Below are 20,451 nucleotides of genomic sequence, written 5' to 3'. Positions count from 1 at the left end.
AACTCATGAGTTCCAGGGTCTGGGGACAGCCTTGGGCATGTGGCTCTGCTCAGGCCTCCAGGAGCAGAAGAGAAAACCAAAGGAATCCTGGCACTTTAAAAAAAAAAAGGTTGGGATGGGGTGGGTGGGGGGGGGCGGAGAGAACCAACCACACCCGGGGGGGGCGGGCAGGACCGAGGGGGGGGGGGGGGGGGGGGGGAAACCCACCGGGGGGGGGGGGGGGGGGGGGGGGGGGGGGGACGACACTTGGGTCACCCACACGAGACCCTGCAGTGTTTCCAGGATGCACCCCATCTGTGTCCTGCAGTCACTAGTGGGGGGTCCAGGGCCAGCAGCTGAGGGCTGAGGCTAGGCTTCGTGTCTATAGACGTGCAAGGTGACAGTCCCACCTGCCAGGGCAGCTGTGCAGTAACACGAACTGCAGACATAAAGGGCTCAGAACAGTGTGTGGGGTGGGGGCGCCTGGGGGGCTCAGTCAGTGAAGCATCTGCCTTCAGCTCAGGTCATGATCCCAGTGTCCCGGGATCGAGCCCCATGTCCAGGCTCCCTGCTCAGCGGGGCTCCTGCTCCTCCCTCCCCGTTCTTAAGCTCTTGCACATGTGCACTCTCTCTCTCTCTCTCTCTCCCCCTCTCAAACAAATAAAACCTTAAAAAAAAAAAAAAAAAAAGAACAGTGTGTGGGGTCCCATCTCCCCCAGATGAATCCTGATTTACCGTGACTAAAATCATATGACTAGCCACCAAGAGAGGGACGTAAGAGGTAAGACGATCCCAACGCACACGGACCTAACGCTGAGTTCCAGGAGGAACAGAGAACACGTCCCCGGCACCTGTGCATCCCACCGGTGGGGGAGAAACACTAAATGTCTAGGATGCAGCCAAGAAAGGTTTCTTCAAAGACCCAAAAGTTGTTAATGGTGACAAATGGTGCAAAAAAAAATTAAGTAAAGGCAAAAAAGAAGTCACTGGATAGACAAATTGTGGAAAGCGTATAAATGCAATACCATCACACGGTTAAAATGAATGACCATGAGCTCTCGGGATCGAGGTAGATGGATCTTAAAAAGAGAGGGATAAAAGCAAGCAGCAGAATGGAAAGTACAGTCTGACGCCATTTATATAAGGTTTTAAAGGACCTAAAACAAGACACTCTTATTCAGGGTCACTACGCAAGTGGTGGGACTATAAAACTCTGGATGGGAAGGACACCCTGGGGCTCATGGTAGTGGTTTCCTACAGAAGGGGAGGGAGGGAGAAGAACGGCATGGCGAGGGCATGGCACAGTCTTAACCGGATCTGCAACCCATTCAGAAAAAATTAAAGTGGTATATTACAAAAGTTTAACATTTCTTGAGTGAGTGTAGTAGATATATGGGTGTTTATTACACAATCCTCCAGTGTGATAAAAACATTTCATGGTTTTTAAAAATCAAAACTATCTCTGAAGAAAAAAAAAAACCAGATTTCACAGAGAGAAGAGCAGAGTCCACGGCGGGACACCTCTCAGTGGCTGCAGGGGTCCGCCGGCTGCCAGGCGGCGAGCCGCCGCCGGGCCGGGATCCTACACCAGGAGCCCACGCCCGCCAGAAGCTGCAGGGCCTGGTTCTTCAAGAAGCCTGGCAACAGGGAAGGGAGCGGCGGGGCGCTCGGGGTGGAGGCCCGGGCACAGAGGGTTGAGGGAGACGGAGGCATGATGAAAATCGAAAGAGAAAAGCCAACGAGAGAGACTAGAAAAATAAGCCAACCTTGACATAAGAAGATGGGAAAGAAGATGGAAAGGAAGACATCGCCCTGAAAAGGGGCTGGGACCCCCGTTCCCTGTGAGACAGAAGGCAAGTAGCTCAGGACATCTGCAGAAACGTGGTCACACTGGCAAATGGGACAGATGATGGCTGCCTCGGTTCCACAGTGCACTCCTAGAACACGAGCAGGTACCAGGCTCCAGGCTCGGTCACAGAGATCATCAAGTAAGACACAGCTCCTAGGTCAGAGTGCTCAGAGTCTAACACGGGAAAGTACTAGTCATGACATCCAGAAGAGCCTAGGCGGTCCCAACACATTCACCAGATGAGCCTAGGGAAACCAGGGCGGCCTGCCGGGCTCCCGCGTAGCTCATGGTGCCCCAACACACACACCTGCACCTCGGCCCTGTGCCTCTCAAACAAAGGGGAACGAATGTGCATGCCCACACTTCACAGGGCACTTAGGGAGAGTAAACAAGATCATCCTCGCTAATCCTGGAGCCGGGTAGGTCACGCCCTGCGAGCTCCAGCAGCCCAAGCTGTTAGCAGTACCAGCAACCATGGTCATGTCGTCACTATTGTGCCTGATGCTGTGGTTTCTTACCCACCGCGAGTCCCTGCAAGGCACGCCGGCCCTGAAGAGTACTGATGACAGGCACAGGGAGGCCTGCGCCGCAGCTGCTCGGCCAACCTGACAGACCCACTCCCACAGGCGAAAGAATCTGAGCCTTGGCTGAATGCGGCATCCGACCTCCTCGGGGACCCTGGGCACCCCCATAAGGAGGAGGTCTGGAAGGGCTGGCCTCGGTTAAAGGGAGGCGAGATGGGCAGGAGGAGAGGAGAGGCATCTGGAAGGAGCAAGACCTCCAACATGGGTAGAAGGCACAGTTGTGGTGGCCTCAAGGCAGGACCGGGACAGGCGGCCCACAAAGGAGTCAGCTATGTCTGAAGGCATTAGAGTCTGAAGGAAATATCTTTAGGAAGATCGGGCTCTGCCATATTTCTGTGTTTAAAGGTGACAGGAATGGAGAAGAATTCTGTTTATCATGGAAACAAAGGACACCTGGCAAGGCCCAGCTGGGCGTGGGGGGCAGGAGAAGGGAGGATACTGATGGCCCCTGGCTGGGCTCCAGGGAACCGAAGGAAGTATGCGGTGGATCCACTTGTTGAGAGAGCGGATGAAGACAGAAGGCCTCTATTTTCTCACTGAAGCAAAAGGCAAGGTCACCGGTTTGGTGCACGACAGGCCAAGATGGAGAGGCTTGATGACAGTGGCAAAGGTCTGAAAGAGCTGCCTTGGATAATGTAAGACCAGCTGAGGAGGGACGAATGGAAGTGTCGGCAGGCAACACTGCGAGTCCGGCTACAATCAGAATCCGTAAATCTGCGATGGCAGCAGCCCCCAACCCCTGCTCCCCACCAACCTGGCCTCCGGGACGTGGGAGTCTGTGGGCTGTGAATGGGCCGGCAGGCGGAGGCAGAGTGGCGGAGGCACCGTCAAAAGGACAAAAATCAGGGGTGCGGATGGGGAGGCTGCCAGAAAGGGAAGGCTGAGGGAGGGGGCAGCCAAAGCGGAAAAGGAAATGAAGGCAGGAGGACAAGGGTAGGAGGGAGCCACAGGCCTCTGGGACCAGAAGGCTCAGGGTGGTGGCAGAGCAAGGAGAGACAGGAGAGAGCCCAGGGCCCAAATCACAGTTCCAGCCTCTCCCCTTCTGGAACCAAATAAATGGCAATGATATATGTAAAAGGTCAAGGAAATGTCAAGTTCTTTGACCCAGTGCAATCTCATCTTCAAGAACACATCCAAAGGAAAAAGAACGGCCAGTGGAAGAACACAACCGCCGCCGTTACAATGCTCAGCGCGTCCACACCCCAAAAGGCCGAACGAAAGCGGAGCATTCAACACAAGTTAAAATACGAAGATTATGAAGATGTACAACGTCTACTGCACATCGGTGAGCTTTCTGGGGCAGGAAATCTGTCCTACTCATGTCTTTATCCCCGGCACAAAGCACCACACTTGGCCGGTAACAGGCATTCAGAAGCCGCCAGAGTAAATGAATGAATGGGAGAAACTGCGTCCCATTATGATTAGACACACACAGGACAAAATGGAAGCACCTGAGGAAGAAAATGCAAAAATAATCTAAAGACTGGCATTAGGAGAACAGAAACAGAAGGACTTTCCTCCTCATCTGAGCACTACATTCAATCACGTCACGGGGTAACACTTACAGCATTTGCTCTTTAAAAACACTTGGATTGAGAGAGACAAGCTGAAACTGCAGAACTTCTTGGAAACAATAATGAAAACTTGGCATATCGTTAAAAATTATAAATACAGGGGCACCGGGGTAGCTCAGTTAAACATTCAAATCCTGATTTCAGGTCCAATCATGACCTCAGGGTCGTGAAATTGAGCCCCACGTCCCACTCCGTGCTGGCTGTGGAGCCTGCTTGGGATTCTCTCTCTCTCCCTCTCCCTTTTCTCCTCCCCCGGCATCGTGCTCTCTCCCATTCTCTCTCTAGAAAAAAAAAAATTATAAATACAAGGTTTGCCTTTGTGCAAATCCATTCCCGCAGTAACTCACACAAATGGAAAGGCTGCAAAGGCTACTTGTGGCAACGATTTTAAAGTGACAAAAGAATAGAAATAACCCAAATGTCTATGAACTAGCTTCACTACCTCTCCCTGGTGAGTACCCTGCTGCTGGGAAAAGGGATGAGGAAGCTTTGCCTTGCCTGCTTGCAGAATACCCCGGACAGCAGGGGAAAGCGAGGAACAGGGCATCATGAGCAGCGCACCACGTGAACCTGAGAAAGTGACAAGGGGGTGCAGGACACAAGGACACGTGCATACGGCTTCAAGTTATCCGTGCATATTTTTTAAAGGGAAGAATAAACCAAAACCCGGGAAAAATGGCGATCTATAGGGGAAGGAGGGAACAGACAGGGAAGGCAGGGATGGAAGTCAGATTTTTCCTTTCTTTTCTTTTTTAAAAGATTGCATCTATGTATTTTAGGGGAGGGAGAGGGAGAGAGAAAGAGTCTCAAGCACACTCCGCACAGAGCACGCGGTGCCCGCCGCGGGGCTCAGTCTCACAGTCCTGAGACCATGACCTGAGCTGAAACCAAGGGCCGGACACTTAACCCACTGAACCCCCCAGGGCTCCCTGGAAGTCAGATTTTTCTGAATGTACTTAAATAGTTTTGACTTGGAATTATGTAAAAACATTTTAAATAATTATAAGTCTAAATTAAATCAAAATGTAAAAGCTAAAGCAATTTCTAAAAATAAAAAATAAATGAGTCTCATTGTGGATCAAGTTGGCAGCTTACGCACAAAGAGAAGGGTTAATACAAGTGACTTTGAAACACAATCTCATTAATATTAATGTTAATATGACTGTGCATCTCTAGTGGGAGACAACCCAAAAACAGAAAGAACGTCAAAGAAATCCGAAACTATATTCAGTTATCCTATTGTACTCTTAGTAATCATACTGTCAGCAATCATACTGGTATTTTTATTTTGGACACACACACAGAGACACATTAATGCCCTTATGAAGCAAGATTTATACTATGTAAAAATAAAAAGTTATGAATATAAAATCAAATTAAGTAAAAGCTCTACAATCCTCAATGTGATTTTGGAAATACCAATGCAAACTCTTGGCGAGGAATTCTGTAATGAACAGATAAGGCCGACACAACCCAAACACAACCCAGCCCTCACACAGCTTTTATGCTTCCTGATCTGATGCAGCAAGAAAACACAACAGCACCACGAAAGGATTCTCACTGTACTACACAAAGCTCTGAACCTGACCACGCCTCTAGACTTAACTAGCAGTTCAGAGGAAATACTGGGAACAGAGGAACATTTCAAACCACACTATGGGGATGTGATCAGCCAGATCCCAAATGCGGGGACTCCTACAGACTAATGACCTAGTTTCCTAGAGCAAGGGAGTAAACGGAGGGATGAACAATTATAAATTAAGGGAGATTTAAAAGGTACATCAACCAAATCCAGTAGGTGGACCTCATGTGCGTTCTGATTTAAAGAGACTGCCTGTGAACAACCAGATTTCTGAGAAAACTGGAAAAATTTCAACAATGACTCAAGATTAAATGATACTAAGGATCTATTGATAATTTTTATCCATGGGATATTGGGATTGCCATCATGTATTTTAAAAAGTGTCTGTACTTCTCAGAGAGAAATACTAAAGCATTTACAGCTACAACGACATGGTATCTGGGAAATGCTTTTATCTGGGTTGGATTAGCTCAAGATAAATGAAAACAGACCGGTCGAATGTTAATGACTGTCGACTCTGGGTGTATTCATTCAGACATGGACATTCATTCTAACAGTCTCTCTACTTCCCTGTGTTTGAAAATTTCCATAAGAAAAGGTTAAAAAAATAAGAAAGAAATCTCTCATGATACTAAGAGTGAATGCTGTCTGTCTGCCTGCGTAACTGAGGAACCCGGCACAAACAGATCTTTTGTTCTCGAATCGCTTAACTCTGAGAAGCTGTTCTCGGAATTATGGATCTCAGCTAAAATAAGACTAAGGGGAATTTGCTGCACAGATCTTCAGGTCCCAGTTTTTCACACCTGGTTGTTGGGATCCGTGAGGTACCTCACTACAATCGGGGTGAGATATTCAGAGAGCACCACTGGAAAATCTGATCTGCTTTCTTGTAAAAAAACAGCAATAGGAGGAATCTGCTCCATCAGCTCGGTCCGCACCATGGGCTCTGTAGCAATAAAAAATCGGAGAAGAATTATACGAGAATAAGCCAAGCACCTTACAGAGTACAGAGGCATAGTTTCTAGCTTTTCTTACTAAAATACTTCATCAAGGAAATTAGACAAATGCAGTTTAAAAATCATTTCCCATTTAGAGTATTTATGCTACAGACAGGCTTAAAAAGCTAATAAGCTATCTGGCAATATAAAAACATAAAAGGAAGAGAGAATGACAACTCTATTATAACAAGCCATATATAAATCGAGGAGGGAGCAAGAAGTCTGCGTGCTGGGCCAGCGTCCAAAAGCCATTACAACTAATGGCATATATGCCAGACCTATGGGTTGTGCTTATTTAAATTCCAGCCAGAATGTATACATTATAAATAATTCTTTCATAAATGCACTCCCCCACAATCCCCGCATCCCAATTATTTCTAAGGCAAAGCATTAAACAAAAGAGCGGCTCTAGCTCCAATACACCACATTAAATTTAACACAAATATATAATTGCTTCAGCACTGTAAATGGTGACTCATTTACAAAGAGAATCCATTTAAGGACTCAAAACATCCACTTGGGCCTTCTAAAAGCATTGTGTCATATTCATATGAATATTTTAAATGAATACGGGAGCTATGCGGAAGGCTTATTTTTCTATTTGCAGTTAAAATGATCAAATTCTAAAGCAAGCGTAAGATCCCCAAAACTTTCTGAAGCTGTTCACCAATCATTACAAATAGGGGGCGGGGGGGGGGGCGGGTGTGTGAGGGCAGCAGGCAGCTCTCTGTATAAGCAGCCCCCAAAATGCTCATCTCCCCCCTCTTTCCTACGTGTGTAGGGGAGGAGAGCAGGGGAGGGACATCTTCCTGTCTCCCGCACAGCAGTGCGCTTCTCTCCCAGGACAGCAATCATGGAGAGGTAGAAAGAGAAAGAAAAATCAAGATTAGCCTACAAAGATCATAGGTGAGGGAAACTAATGACTGGGCTTGTTCTAATCCAAAGGACTTCTTTTGATTTGGTATTTCTTAGCAACCAACAGGCTGGCAAAACTCATGAACTACAAAGGCCTTAACTGCCGGCATAGATAGCATTCATGGCCATTAGTCATTCTAATTTTCTAAAACTAAGGATAATTTGATCCCAAATAAGACACCCATTCTTCAAGACAAAAGCCATTCGTGCTTAGACACTGCTTAAAATGTACTGATGAACACCCCAGGTTTTCAACTCACTATCATTGGTTATACATAATTTCTTGGAAATACACAAGTAAAAAATAAAAGTATACAACCCTCGTACAAACCTGAGTCTTCTGCCAATCGGACCACCATCTCTATTACCGTTAAGAAGTCCTCCTCATTGTTACTGAAGTCCCGGAGGACATCGAGCAGCCCTCTGGCAATAATCTGACTGTGAAGACAAGAAATGATCCACAGTTACACGGGCAACACGGACCGCCACTGTGCTAATTACGAGCATCATGTTAAGAGCAGGTAATAAAATCAGGGAACAAAGGAAAGTCAGCAACTTCTGTCCAGGGGGAGGAGTGGCCATCAGGGAACATCCAGAGATGGTTGGTACAACGTCAGTCACCATCCTACAGGAACCAGACACATACCCTCCAGCCTGATGGTCACTGGAGGTTGAAACTGTCCACTTGGAACTAGAGAAAACCCTTTTTCTCCATTTCTGATTGATTCTTCAGACCCAGATAGACTCAGAACAGAGGCCCATGACAGTGGGAGGGGATCAAGTGACGAAAACTGCAGAAGGAAAAGGTCCAAAGAGGCATCCTGATGGCCACCTCAATCTCAAATGGCCTCTACCCACTAGATGTCAGAAAATTCCCCTGGTTGCCCCTCACCCCACGACAGGACAACTAAAAATGTCTCTAGACATTGCCACAGGTCCACTGGGAGCAAAATCAACCCTGGTTGGGAACCATCTCATTAGAAGATTAAAGGTGCAAAGGGAAACCTTTGTATTAGCTTTGCAACTTTTCTATCAATCTAAAATTGCTTCAAAATAAACTTTAAAGACAAAAGAAAACCAAAGGCCAAAAGAATAAATAAGAAGTCAAGAAGAGGTACTACTATACCCACTAGAAGAACTAAAATTATGGGGCACCTAGCTGGCTCAGTAGGTGGAGCATCTGACTTTTGATCTCAGAGTCATGAGTTCAAGCCCCACGTTGGGCGTGGAGCCTAATTAAAATAAAATCTTAAAAAAGAAAAATAACTAAAATGATAATAATAATACCTATGCTGGCAAAGATATCAGACAACAGGAACCCACAGACATTGTTGGCAGGAATGCAAAATAGCATCGTAATTTAGAAAACAGCTGGCAGTTTCTCAGGAAGCTAAGTATACATTTATCATTCAACCAAGCAATTCCCTCTTAGGTATCTACCCAAGTGGAATGAAAACTTTTGTCCACACACAGACTGGTACACAAATGTTCGTATTAGCATGATGCACAACAGCCTCGAAATGAAAAAGGACTCCATGTACCTCGACTGGGGAGCACAGACACAGGTCGCCAACTATACAGAAAATGGAATATGACTCAGCACTAAAAGGGAACCCTACGGGTAATGACGGGGATGCATTTCAAATGTATTTTACTAAGAAAAAGAAGCCACAGAGAAAAGACAACATACCAGAGGATTCCATTTATATGAAATTCTAGAAGAGGCAAAACCTTAGCCTCCAGAAACAAATCGATGGTTGCCTGGTCCACAGTGAGGAGGGAGCAAGGGGCTGCTGGCAAAGGGATGAACAAGGAAACAAGGGAACTATGGCAAGTTCAAATGTGACTGCGGCTGAGGGCCTCATGGCTGTTTACATCTACCGAAACTCATCTCACCGGATGCTTTAAATGGGTGAATTTCACCGCATGAAAAATATGCCTCAGTAAAGCTGTTTTAAACAAAGACATTAATGAGGGGAAAAATCAGAGCATCAGCAGTGGCTTAGAGTGGTGGCCTGGAGGCCTCAGGGCACAATGGGGGGGGGGGCGGCACTCCTGAAAGGCTTCTTGGAACAAATGGAGAGGAGGCCCTGCCTGCCTCCGCCTGCTCCTCTGAGCCTCTGACAACCCAGGGACAAGACGAATCATTTCTGGCTATGCATGAGAATCGGCTGAAGTAAAAAACCCACCTTGATTTGCAGGAAGACTAGAAATGTGGAATTCAGAAAGGTAGTCTTTTCGGCCCAGCACACCACAGGAAGAAATCCATCAACCCAAGCCTGTCCGCGGAGAGACTTATACCACCCCTGGGATGAAAGGTCGAGATGTGGCAGCCAGGAGGTTTGGGAAAGACGAAAACAGACACTATAAAGTCCCTGATTACATTTCACTGGACCACATTCAGGTCGGCCTCCCCTGGGAAATCAAGCAACTAAGATCCCCAATCTGCTGGTAGGGCCAGAGAATGGATAGACAGATCTGCATCCAGCCTCAAGTGGTCACCAGGGACCTGCCCTCTTAAAGGAAAGTGAGGAGAGGGGTAAGAGAGGGCCCCTGAAGCAGGGAGGGACGAATCCCCCGCAGTGAACACAGAACGGGAGAGAGCTGAAGACAGAAATCGCTGTTTTGGCGCCCACACTCTGGAACACCTGGCTGCTTCCTGAAATGTCCTGGAGAGGCCACAGCGGATGAGCAGAGTCCAGAAGCTTCAGCTTCAGTACTTCTCACTGTCAGCTATGCTAATGAGAAGAAAGAAGGGAGAGCGGCTGCGCGTGACTGAGAAAAGCATTAGAAAGGCCACACGAGATCACGCACGGGAAGCTCATAGCATGGTCCGTGGCCCACGGTAAGCCCCGTGGCATGTCAGCCATCAGCACTACAATATAAGCCAAGAACTGCAATCCAAATGTCTACCCGACAGGGCGCTTCGATAAATTACATCCGTGTAACAGTGTTCTACAGAGAAGCACCTGGAGATATGCTCTTAGAAAGATGCTCCTGAAAATTCATGTAAATGAAAAAACATGGTGAAGAATTTTCTATGCAGTATGAGCCCATTTCTTAACGCAAATTATACTAATGCATGTGTGTGCAATACATGGGGTCGTATATACATACACTCATGCAGGGAAAAGTCTGGAAGCACGCATTACCCTAGACTATAGTGCAGGAAGAAAGGGAACTCTCACTATTTAAATTCTGAAATTGCTAAATGTTTCAAGTATGGGTTATTTTGTGAACTTTTTAAAGTATAAAGAGGATGGTTCAATTTTACATGGCAATGTTCCCTGGAAATCTTACCACGGAAGCTCCCCCTTGTGTCTTTGTCCCTTCCTTCCCTCACCTACTCGCGCAGTCATTATTATGAGTTTAGCCCAATTAAGTAGCCCTAGACTCAGGGCAAGAGATGAGCAAGTTCCAGAGCCTGCCCTGAAGGGCACAGTTTAGAGCGTGACGTAGGCAAGAAAATTGAAGATGACGAACAGTGACAAGAGACTTAAGAAAGAGAAAACGTGGGGAAGCGAAGTGTGAGGATGAGCAGGAAGCGGGCAGAAGGACGAGGCGGGGGAGGACATCGGACCTAGACATGGGAACGATCAGACAAGTGCTTTAAGATAAGTGTGATTAATACGCTGAAGGTCTCTTGGAAGAGGCAGGCAAGCCTGGGCAGTTAAGGAATACAGGAACACTCTGTACTTTCTGCTCAATTTTTCTTGAAACCCAAAATCGCTCTCAAAATTAAAGTTTATTAATTAAATTTTAAAAAATGAAAGTGAAATAAAGATTGTTTCAGACAAAAGTGTGAAAATTCACAGAGAGCAGTCTTTGCTATCAAGAATTGTTAAAGAAGTCCTTGCAGCAAAAGGCTGCTGGGTGAAAACGGACATTTTGCAAAAAGAAATGAAAAGCACGAAAATGGTATAAATGATGGTAAATATAAAAACCATTTCTGTCATTTTAATCGCTTTAAAAGATAGCTGCGTATCTTTAGGAGATAAAGTAACAAGGTACCGTGGGATGTATAATGTGCGTGGAAGTAAAATGCAGAAAAACAACAGCACAGAAGATGGGGAAGAGGCCAAAGAAGTCCACGGAAGCGTGCTCTGCACTCCTGGTATGTTCTCACACTGTACCCTGCGCTGTACACACAGTGGCATCTTCTCATTTGAATATATGTTGTAATAAATTAGAGAAGCATATTGTAATCCCTAGAACAATAACAATTTTTTAAAGGGGACATAACTAATAAGCCATAGTGAAGATACACCGAATCCTAAAAAAGAAAAACAAAGTCCATGGGACAAAAAAAGTGATTCCTTTCTTTCAAATAATGAAATAATGAGTAATATGAATAACAATGAAATAATAATGAATCAATGAAAAATATGAGTAACAATGAAATAAAAATAGCAAGAACAGTTGAGTCAATAGAAAACAAACAGCAAGATGGTAGGTGCAAACCAAACCATATCAACAGTTGCTTCAAACACGCATGATACAGACATTAAAATGAAAAGGCAGAGATTGTGCAAGGGTAAAAAAAGCAAGACCCAATTCTATGCCTTCTATAATAACCACATTTTAAATGTAAGACATGGACAGGTTAAAAGTAAAAGTATAGACAGATTACAGTCAGTAATCAAAAGAAAACTGAGTATGTATATTAAATTCAGACAGCAAGCTTCAGAGAAGGAATGTAGTAGGGACAAAGAGGGACATTACACAGATACAGACAGATCGATTCATTCAAGAAAACAGAAAAATACTAAACATATATGCACCCAAGTTCAAAATATACAAAATAAACTGTTAGAATTGAAAAATAGAAAAATCCAAAATTATAGTTGGAGATTCCAACATTCCTCTTTCAGTAAGTAACAGAACAAGTGAAAACAGAAGAGCTGAACAATGTTCTCAGCCAACTTATCTTAACTGACATTTGTAAGATATCTTACCCAAAAATACTGGATGCACATTCCCTCCAATTGTGCCTGGAACATTCACTTCCATAAAACAATTCCAAAAAATTAAAAAGAAGAGAAATAATACAAAGTATGTTCTCTGACCACAGAAGACTTAAACTCGGATTAAAATAACAGAAAGATAACTGGCAAATGCTCCAATATTTAGAAATTAAAAAACTACTTCTAAATAACTCATTGGTCAAAGGAGAAATCATTTTGGACATTAATAATACTTTATACTGAAAGGTAATAAAAATATTAATATCAGAATGTGGAGATGCACTTAACATAACACAGAAGTACTCACAGACTTAACAGCAATCTTACAATTTAAAATGCAGATGTTATTTTTAAAAGGCAAAAAAAAATGGTTAAACATACCTCACAAGAAGAAAAAGAACGCAACTGATTTCCCATCGAAAAAAGGAAATAATACGAATTAAGAGCAGAAATTATTAAACTAGAAAATAAACAGAGGGACGCCTGGGTGGCTCAGTTGGTTAAGCAGCTGCCTTTGGCTCAGGTCATGATCCCAGCGTCCTGGGATCGAGTCCCACATCGGGCTCCTTGCTCATCAGGGAGCCTGCTTCTCCCTCTGCCTCTGCCTGCCATTCTGTCTGCCTGTGCTTGCTCTCTCTCCCTCTCTCTCCCTCTGACAAATAAATAAATAAAATCTTAAAAAAAAAAAAAAGAAAGAAAGAAAATAAACAGAGCAGAGAATATCAAAGCCAAAACTTGACTCTTTAACAGAACTAATGTACTCGATAATCCTCTGGTAAGAATTATTCAGGGGGAAACAAAAGAAAAGGCACCAATAACCAATAACAGAGTAGAAAATGGGGCGATACTACAGATTGCACAGACAAGAAAAAGAGAATTACCATTTTCCAAAACATAATGACATAACGGATCTAAGCAATGATGATTTGTCACCACTAAAGTCATGAGAAGAAAGGCTGGTGGGGAATTTTATAATGAAAGAATCCAACACCTGCGCCCACTGCTCAGTATGAACATCTCCAAAAGTGGGAGACCCAGACATTGTTTCCTGATGTTTTGTAATGAGAACCATACAAAACAACACAAGAAGTATTGTTTAAAAAAAAAAAAAAAAATCGAAGCCGAATCTAATCAAGTCTCCAAGTGTAACTTTCAGTTTACAGAAAACACAAAGAACAAAGGGTTATGTTAAATTATACCATGAGAATAACAGCCACCGAATCCAGAGTGTGGAAAATTCTATAGTATTAGTGACCCCTTCAACAAATAGACAATATAGAGAGAAGATGTGAGAGGGAGAATCAATTAGGGATTAAAAGAGATTTAAGATCAAAAGGAAAAAAAAAAAACTATAAACAAAAAGAAGACTTAAGAGACACATATACCTAATGAAATGTGTGGATCTTATTTGGATCATGATTCAAACAAATCAACCAAAAAAAGGCACATCTGAGGCAGTTAGGGAAAATTTAACACAGAGCGGTAGACTGGAAGGCGTTATTATTAATTGGGTTGAGTCTGATAATGATACTACAGTTAGATTTAAGTCTTCAGCTGGATAAAATGATATCCTGTTTTGGATATGCTTTCAAATACACCAGCAAAAAAGCACAAAACTTCTACAGAGAAAATGACCAACTTTTACTGGGATATTAAAGAAAACCTACAAAAATAGAAAGATATACCATGTTTATGGATTGGAAGTCTAAATATTGTAAAGAGGGCAATACTCTCCAAAACAACCTATTCATTCAGTGCAAACCCAAGCAAAATCCTAATAGGTGGGAGTGTCTGGGGGGCTCAACTGGTTAAGTGTTGGCCTTCAGCTCAGGGTCGGGATCCCAGGGTCCTGGGATGGAGCCCCACGTAGGGCTCCCTGCTTAGTGGGGAGCTTGCTTCTCCCTCTCCTGCTCCCCCTCCTTGTGTTTGTTCTCTCTCTAGGGTGCTCTCTCTCAAATAAATAAAACCCTGAAAGAAAGAAAGAGGCTGTTTTTAAAAATCCTAATAGTTGTTTTGTTGTTTTATTAGACTCTGATGAACAGATTTTAAAATTTATATGAAAATACAAAGGACCAAGAATAATAAATCACATCAAAGAAGAAAAACAAAGGGCAAATCTTGCTCACTCAGGTAACAAGACTACTACAAATCCATAGTAAACTGGACAGTGTGGTAGTGGCTAAGGGGGAGACAGACTATTGGAAGAAGAGACAGTCCAGACAAAGAGTATTATAGACTGGATTAGAACAGAGGTGGTACCCCAGAGCAATGGGGAAAAGACATAGTTTAGATAAGTGGTATTGTGACAATCGAGAAAATGAAGCTGGACCCCTTGCTTTCTTATAATGAACAAAAATTACTTTCAGATGGATTGTAGACCTAAATGTGAAAGAAAAAAAAAAAAAGATAAAGCTTTAAAGCAATATAAAACAGTATACTTATGATCTTGGGGTAGAGGAAAACATTTTAGAGAAGTTCCAAAGTGCACGAAGGATAAAGTAAAATGTTGATAAATTTACATCAAAATGAACAGCTTCTGGTCACCAAAGAACACTGTAAAGAGAGATGAAACACAGGCCACAGGACGAGGGAAGATGTTTGCCATATGTAATTCACCAAGGTTTGAAAGCCAGAATATACAAAGAGTTCCTACAAGTCAACAATAAAAAAGAGAATCCAACTTCCCCGTACCTACCAAAGAAAGATTTAAATGGAGACTTCACACAAAAAAAGAAAATACAAAGAAGAAATATAGATGCCAGGGTGGCTCAGTGGGTTAAGCCTCTGCCTTCGGCTCAGCTCATGATCTTAGGGTCCTGGGATCGAGCCCCACATCCGGCTCTCTGCTCAACAGGGAGTCTGCTTCCCCCTCTCTCTGCCTGCCTCTCTGCCTACTTGTGATATTTCTCTCTGTCAAATAAATAAATAAAATCTTAAAAAAAAAAAAAAGAAAGAAATACAGATGCCCAACAAACATATGAGAAGGTGTTCAAATTCATAAAGATGTGAATTAAAATCACAAAGCAGTACCGTTACATACACTACCACACAACCAGACTGACTAGTATCTTAAAATCTGACAATACCAACTGGCAGATAAAATGTTGGGCAAAGGTGAGAGTGCACCAGTGTGCACCAGTGCGATCACTTTGGAAACTGGCACTGTCTCCTGAAGCAGAAGACAAGCATGTCTCCTCACGCAGGAAGGCTCACCTGGCTACGTGCCTGGCAGACATGTGGACTGATGTGTGCCCAGATACATGTACTGGATTGCTCATGCAAGGTTTTTAATAAGAGTGAGAAAACTTGAGTTACTCCAACAACAGAGGAAACGTCAGTATATTCCAACAACAGAACACTGTTACTAAATGAACAAACTCAAAACTACACGCAACACCACAAAGTAACATATCCCATATGGTTTCACATATTTAGAGTTCAGAAACTCGAACTTATTATTAACTTATTCTGTTTGGAAGTAGATCCTTAGGTGCTAAGACCAGAAACAAAATTAAGGACGTGATGAACATCTACATCTGCAGGCCGTCACCACGAGGCAGGGAGGAGTGGTGGTCAGGAGGGTGGGGAGGGCACACGTCCGGAATGACCTCATTAACAGCCGCGTGGGCAAGAGCTTCACAAAAACTCCTTACACTTGGCACGCCTGAGTGGCACAGATGGCTAAGCATCTGACTTCAGCTCAGGTCATGATCCCACGGTCCTGGGATCGGGATGCCGGCTCAGCAGGGAGCCTGCTTCTCCCTCTCCTTCTACTGTTCCCTTGCGTGTGCTCTCTCACTCTGACAAATACATAAATAAAATCTGAAAATGAAACAAAACAAAACAACCCTCCTTACACGTTCCATCCAGTTATCTGTATGGGGTATATTTTACAATAAAAAAAGTTTAAAAGTTGAAAAAAAGAGACAGTAAAGAAGAAAAGGCATCTAATAATCCCAATAGATGTAAAAGAAGCATTATATAAAATTTAGACCTCGTGGAGGATTTTTAAAAACTCTTAGTTTATTCTATGTAATAAATCACTTGTACTCTTCAAAACTGTCAAGAATATCATGAGAGGCAAAGAAAGGCTAAGAAACTGTTAGAGATTAAGTGAGCCTAAAGAAACATAATAATCAAATGCAGTCCATGATGCTGGGTTAATTCTGCACCTAAAAACCAACAAAACAAACAAAAACCTTGACTTAGAGGACACTCTTGGGACCACTGGACAATCTGATTAAAACCTGCATATTAGAAGGGCACCTGGGTGGCTCAGTCAGTTAAGCATGTGACTCTTGGCTTCAGCTCAGGTCACGACCTCAGGGTCCTGGGATCAAGCTCCGCATCAGGCTCCACGCTCAGTGCAGGGTCAGCTTGGGATTCTTGCCCTTTGCCCCTCCCCCGACTCACATGCTCTCTCGTGCTATCAAATGGAATAAAATCTTTATTTAAATTCTAGATATTAGGTAACAGTATTGAATCAAAGTTCAATTTCCTGACTCTGATCACTACACTGTGAGTCTATAAGTGAATGGCAATGTCCCCGTTAGACAAACACACACGAGAGTCACCACAGAGAAAGCAATGTGATAGCTACACTTACTCTCAAATGGCTCCAAAAAAACTGTGAAAATAGAGAGAGAGTAAATGTTAATTCGAACATGGCAAAAGGCTGACAACTGCTGAATCTGAGTAAAAAATAGACAGGAATTCTACTACTCTTCAAACTTTTAAGTGTGAAGTTATTTTAAAAGTTTAAAAACAGGGGCGCCTGGGTGGCTCAGTGGGTTAAGCCTCTGCCTTCGGCTCAGGTCATGATCTCAGGGTCCTGGGATCGAGCCCCGCATCGGGCTCTCTGCTCAGTGGGGAGCCTGCTTCCTCCTCTCTCTCTGCCTGTCTCTCTGCCTACTTGTGATCTTTCTCTGTCAAATAAATAAATTTTAAAAAAAATGTTTAAAAAAAAAAAAAGTTTAAAAACAGGGGCCCCTGACTGGCTAAGTTGGTAGAGCATGAGTCCCTGGATCTTGGGGTTGTGAGTTCAAGCCCCACACTGGACATAGGGATTACTTAAAATTTTTTTTTAAATTGTTTTAAATTAAGGGGCACCTGGGTGGCTCAGTCAGGTAAGCATCTGACTTCAGCTAAGGTCACGATCTTGGGTCCTGGGATCAAGCCCCGCATCTGCTGCTAGGCCCTCTGCCCCTGCCCTTGCTTATACATACTCTCACTCCCTCTCTCTCAAATGAATAAATGAAATCTTTGAAAAAATTAAAAACTTTAATTAAAAAGATATAAAAATAATCTCTTAACAAATTAGAAATATAACTCTTCCTAAGCTGATAAGATGTAGCTACTAAAAATATAAAACAAGACAGGAAAAGAAGAAATCAAAACACAACATCGTAAAGTATGCAGAAAACCCAAGAACTGGGGAAGTTATTAAAATTAATAAGTGAACTCAGTATAATCAATGGAGACAAAGTCAAAATATAAAAATCAATTCCATTTTCGCATTATCAGCAGCAATTAGAATTTAAATTCTTAAAAATGATACCATTTATATTCACGTGGAAGATCAAATACTTAGAGCTAAATTGAAAAAGTTACAGAAGATCTCTACAACAGGAAACACATACACACAGACACAGAGAAATTAAAGCAAATCTTTTAAGAAATGGAAGGATTAGAAAACTAAATATTGTAAAGGTGTCTGTCAATACTTTACAAATTGATTTATAGATGCAATGCGATTCCAATGAAAATCCAGCAAGTTTTTTTTTCCCCTAAAAATTGAAGAACTGGTGCTAAAATGCATTTCGAAATGCAGAGAGTCAAGAACAGCCAAGATAATGTTGAAGAAGAACAAAGTGGGAGGACTCACTCTACCCGATACCTAGATTTTGACGATAAAGTTACAGTAATGAGGGCAGGGTGGTCCAGGCACAACGACAGATAAACAGACCCAGGAAGCAGACTAGGATGTCCAGATATGGACACTTGCTTTAAGACCAAGGGGGCAAAGCAGAGCACAGATAAAAGGTAGTATTTTCAATAAATGGCACCGGGTCAAGTGCATAACACATGGAAGGAAATGAAACTTGACCCCTACCTCACAACATACACAAAGAAAGCAATTCCAGGGGGACTGCAGATCCAAATGTGAAAGGTGAAACAATAAAACTTCAAGAAGACAATATAAGGAAATACCTTTCTTTTCCCCTTTTCTTTTTAGGTAGGCTCACGCCCAGCATTGAGCCCAATCAGGGTTTGAACTCAGGACCTTGAGAGCAAGACCTGAGCTGAGATCAAGACTCAGATGCTTGACCGACTAAGCCCGCCAGGTGCCCCATAAGGAACGATCTTCATGGTCTTAGGGGAAGAGAACGTTCCTTATACATGAGAAGAAAGCACTAAGCATAAAAGAAAAAGCTGAGAAACCGTGAACCACATTTAAATTAAGAACTGCTCGTCAAAAGACATCACTCAGAGCACCATGATTTCCCTATCTGTAACACTGGCACAGAAAGCAGACTCACTCAGCAGCAGTGCCCGTGAGCCTTCTACAGTTCAAGAGACACAGACAGTAAATAGATATGGAGTAGAGACTCAGCGAGCATCATCCAGTTTTCACAGAACGGTGTACTTAAGGAAAGATTCGAGGGAAAGCTGCAGTGGGGGAAGTCCAGAGGACAGCTCAGGACAAGAAACACACCAGGGCTTGTGCGTGGATGGAAAGGGAGTGCGTCACAGGCAAGACGGAAGAGGCAGAAGACAGAAGGCATATCTGACGGAGGAATGGAGACCAGAAGAGACATACCTCCCCCTCTGAGGCAGGAGGGAAGAATGCCCTCAGACTCAGGTCGGGGCAGGCTGTCAGTGGAAAGAGAGGTCTTAGCTTCTGCTTTCTTCATGACGGAAGAGTCAAGGTCACCCGTTGAAGACACACAGTCTGAGGCTAGAGTAGAATCCTGCCAGCCCCATGAGGAGTGACAATACCACAGAGCAGGACAGCTGCACCGGAGTCCCGGAACACAGGACAGTCGAGAAACAGAACGAGTGAGCAATGGTTTAAGGTTTGTCAATTAGGCGACACATTTTCCTCTTCTGAGGAGAGCACATGCAAAAGAAACCCAGTTAGCAATCCTAATTATTTAAACCCCATTAACTCTCATCAGCATTTTATTCCTGGCTCACCAGGTGATCAGTAAGACAGTAACAAGAGTAATGAGAAAACCTAATCAAAGGGTGCCATTCAGACAGAATCCCAGCCACCTGGAAACAGCCCCCATTCCACCTCACCCACGAGGGTCCTCAAAGCTGTCACAGAGAAGTGGCGACCACTGTCAGCTTAAGTCAGACTCCGCAGAGGGCTGTAAGTATGGGAAGGGCTGAGGCGCTCACCGGTTGAAGATGTTCTCACTGAAAGCATACTTCTCCAGGCGAGCAAGTGGAGGCAGGTTATCCTGGCCTGGGATGTCCAGAAAGGCTGTTACCCTCATGCTGTCACGATCTGGGCCATAGTCTTCAAATCCATCTAAAGGGGAAGAGGGGAAAAAACCACATTCATCAGGTCACAATTATGCAAAGGGCAGGCCCTCACAGCATGATTTCTACCCTCATGGCCCTGTCCCGTGGGAGCCTCTGGGTCCCCAAACTTGACAACTCATCTAAAATGAAGCGGGTAGGTTTAGAACCCAAGAGAAGGGTGACAAAACCAGAGTCATAAAGAAAACCTAAGTGTCCTTTCAGTGCCACCAATCTGACGTGAGTCACCTCTGGTCAACATGGATGGTCCGGAACCTCTCCTCTACCAGAGAAGTCAGGACCCTATGAGAAACCTCCATGGCATGCTATGCAAACAGGTGTAAAACAGTCAAAAGCAAAACAGGAGTCTGGCCTCATAAGCAAAAATATGCCAGAAAGTCGATCCCTTATTTTGTCTTGTCCTGAATGAGCTGGTCATATAGTTTCCTGAACATGTGATGTTGATGCCCATCAAACCA

The 20,451-nt window shown here is 43.8% G+C and overlaps 1 protein-coding gene across 2 annotated transcripts in view; it reads right to left on the bottom strand.

Annotated features, from left to right (window-relative positions):
• The window catches only part of LOC111141428 (serine/threonine-protein phosphatase 4 regulatory subunit 1-like), a 51,550-nt gene extending 31,574 nt beyond the window's left edge, over nucleotides 1-19,976 (bottom strand). For both annotated transcript variants that reach the window (XR_002640204.1, XM_022493973.1), the window contains exons 1-3: nucleotides 19,850-19,976; nucleotides 7,813-7,919; nucleotides 6,372-6,514 (exon numbers count right to left, since the gene is read on the bottom strand). Coding sequence is in view for 1 of the 2 variants with exons in the window: in XM_022493973.1 (XP_022349681.1) it covers nucleotides 6,372-6,514; nucleotides 7,813-7,919; nucleotides 19,850-19,947 (348 nt within the window). In the remaining variant the exon portion in view is untranslated. The remainder of the gene's footprint in view (nucleotides 1-6,371; nucleotides 6,515-7,812; nucleotides 7,920-19,849) is intronic.
• Nucleotides 19,977-20,451: the final 475 nt, after the last annotated feature.

The sequence above is a fragment of the Enhydra lutris genome, unplaced genomic scaffold, assembly GCF_002288905.1.
Source record: "Enhydra lutris kenyoni isolate GAN:26980312 unplaced genomic scaffold, ASM228890v2 scaffoldscaffold6, whole genome shotgun sequence".
NCBI lineage: Eukaryota > Metazoa > Chordata > Mammalia > Carnivora > Mustelidae > Enhydra > Enhydra lutris.
The sequence above is the reverse complement of the archived record's forward strand: the minus strand, read 5'-3'. Positions and strand labels throughout refer to the sequence as shown.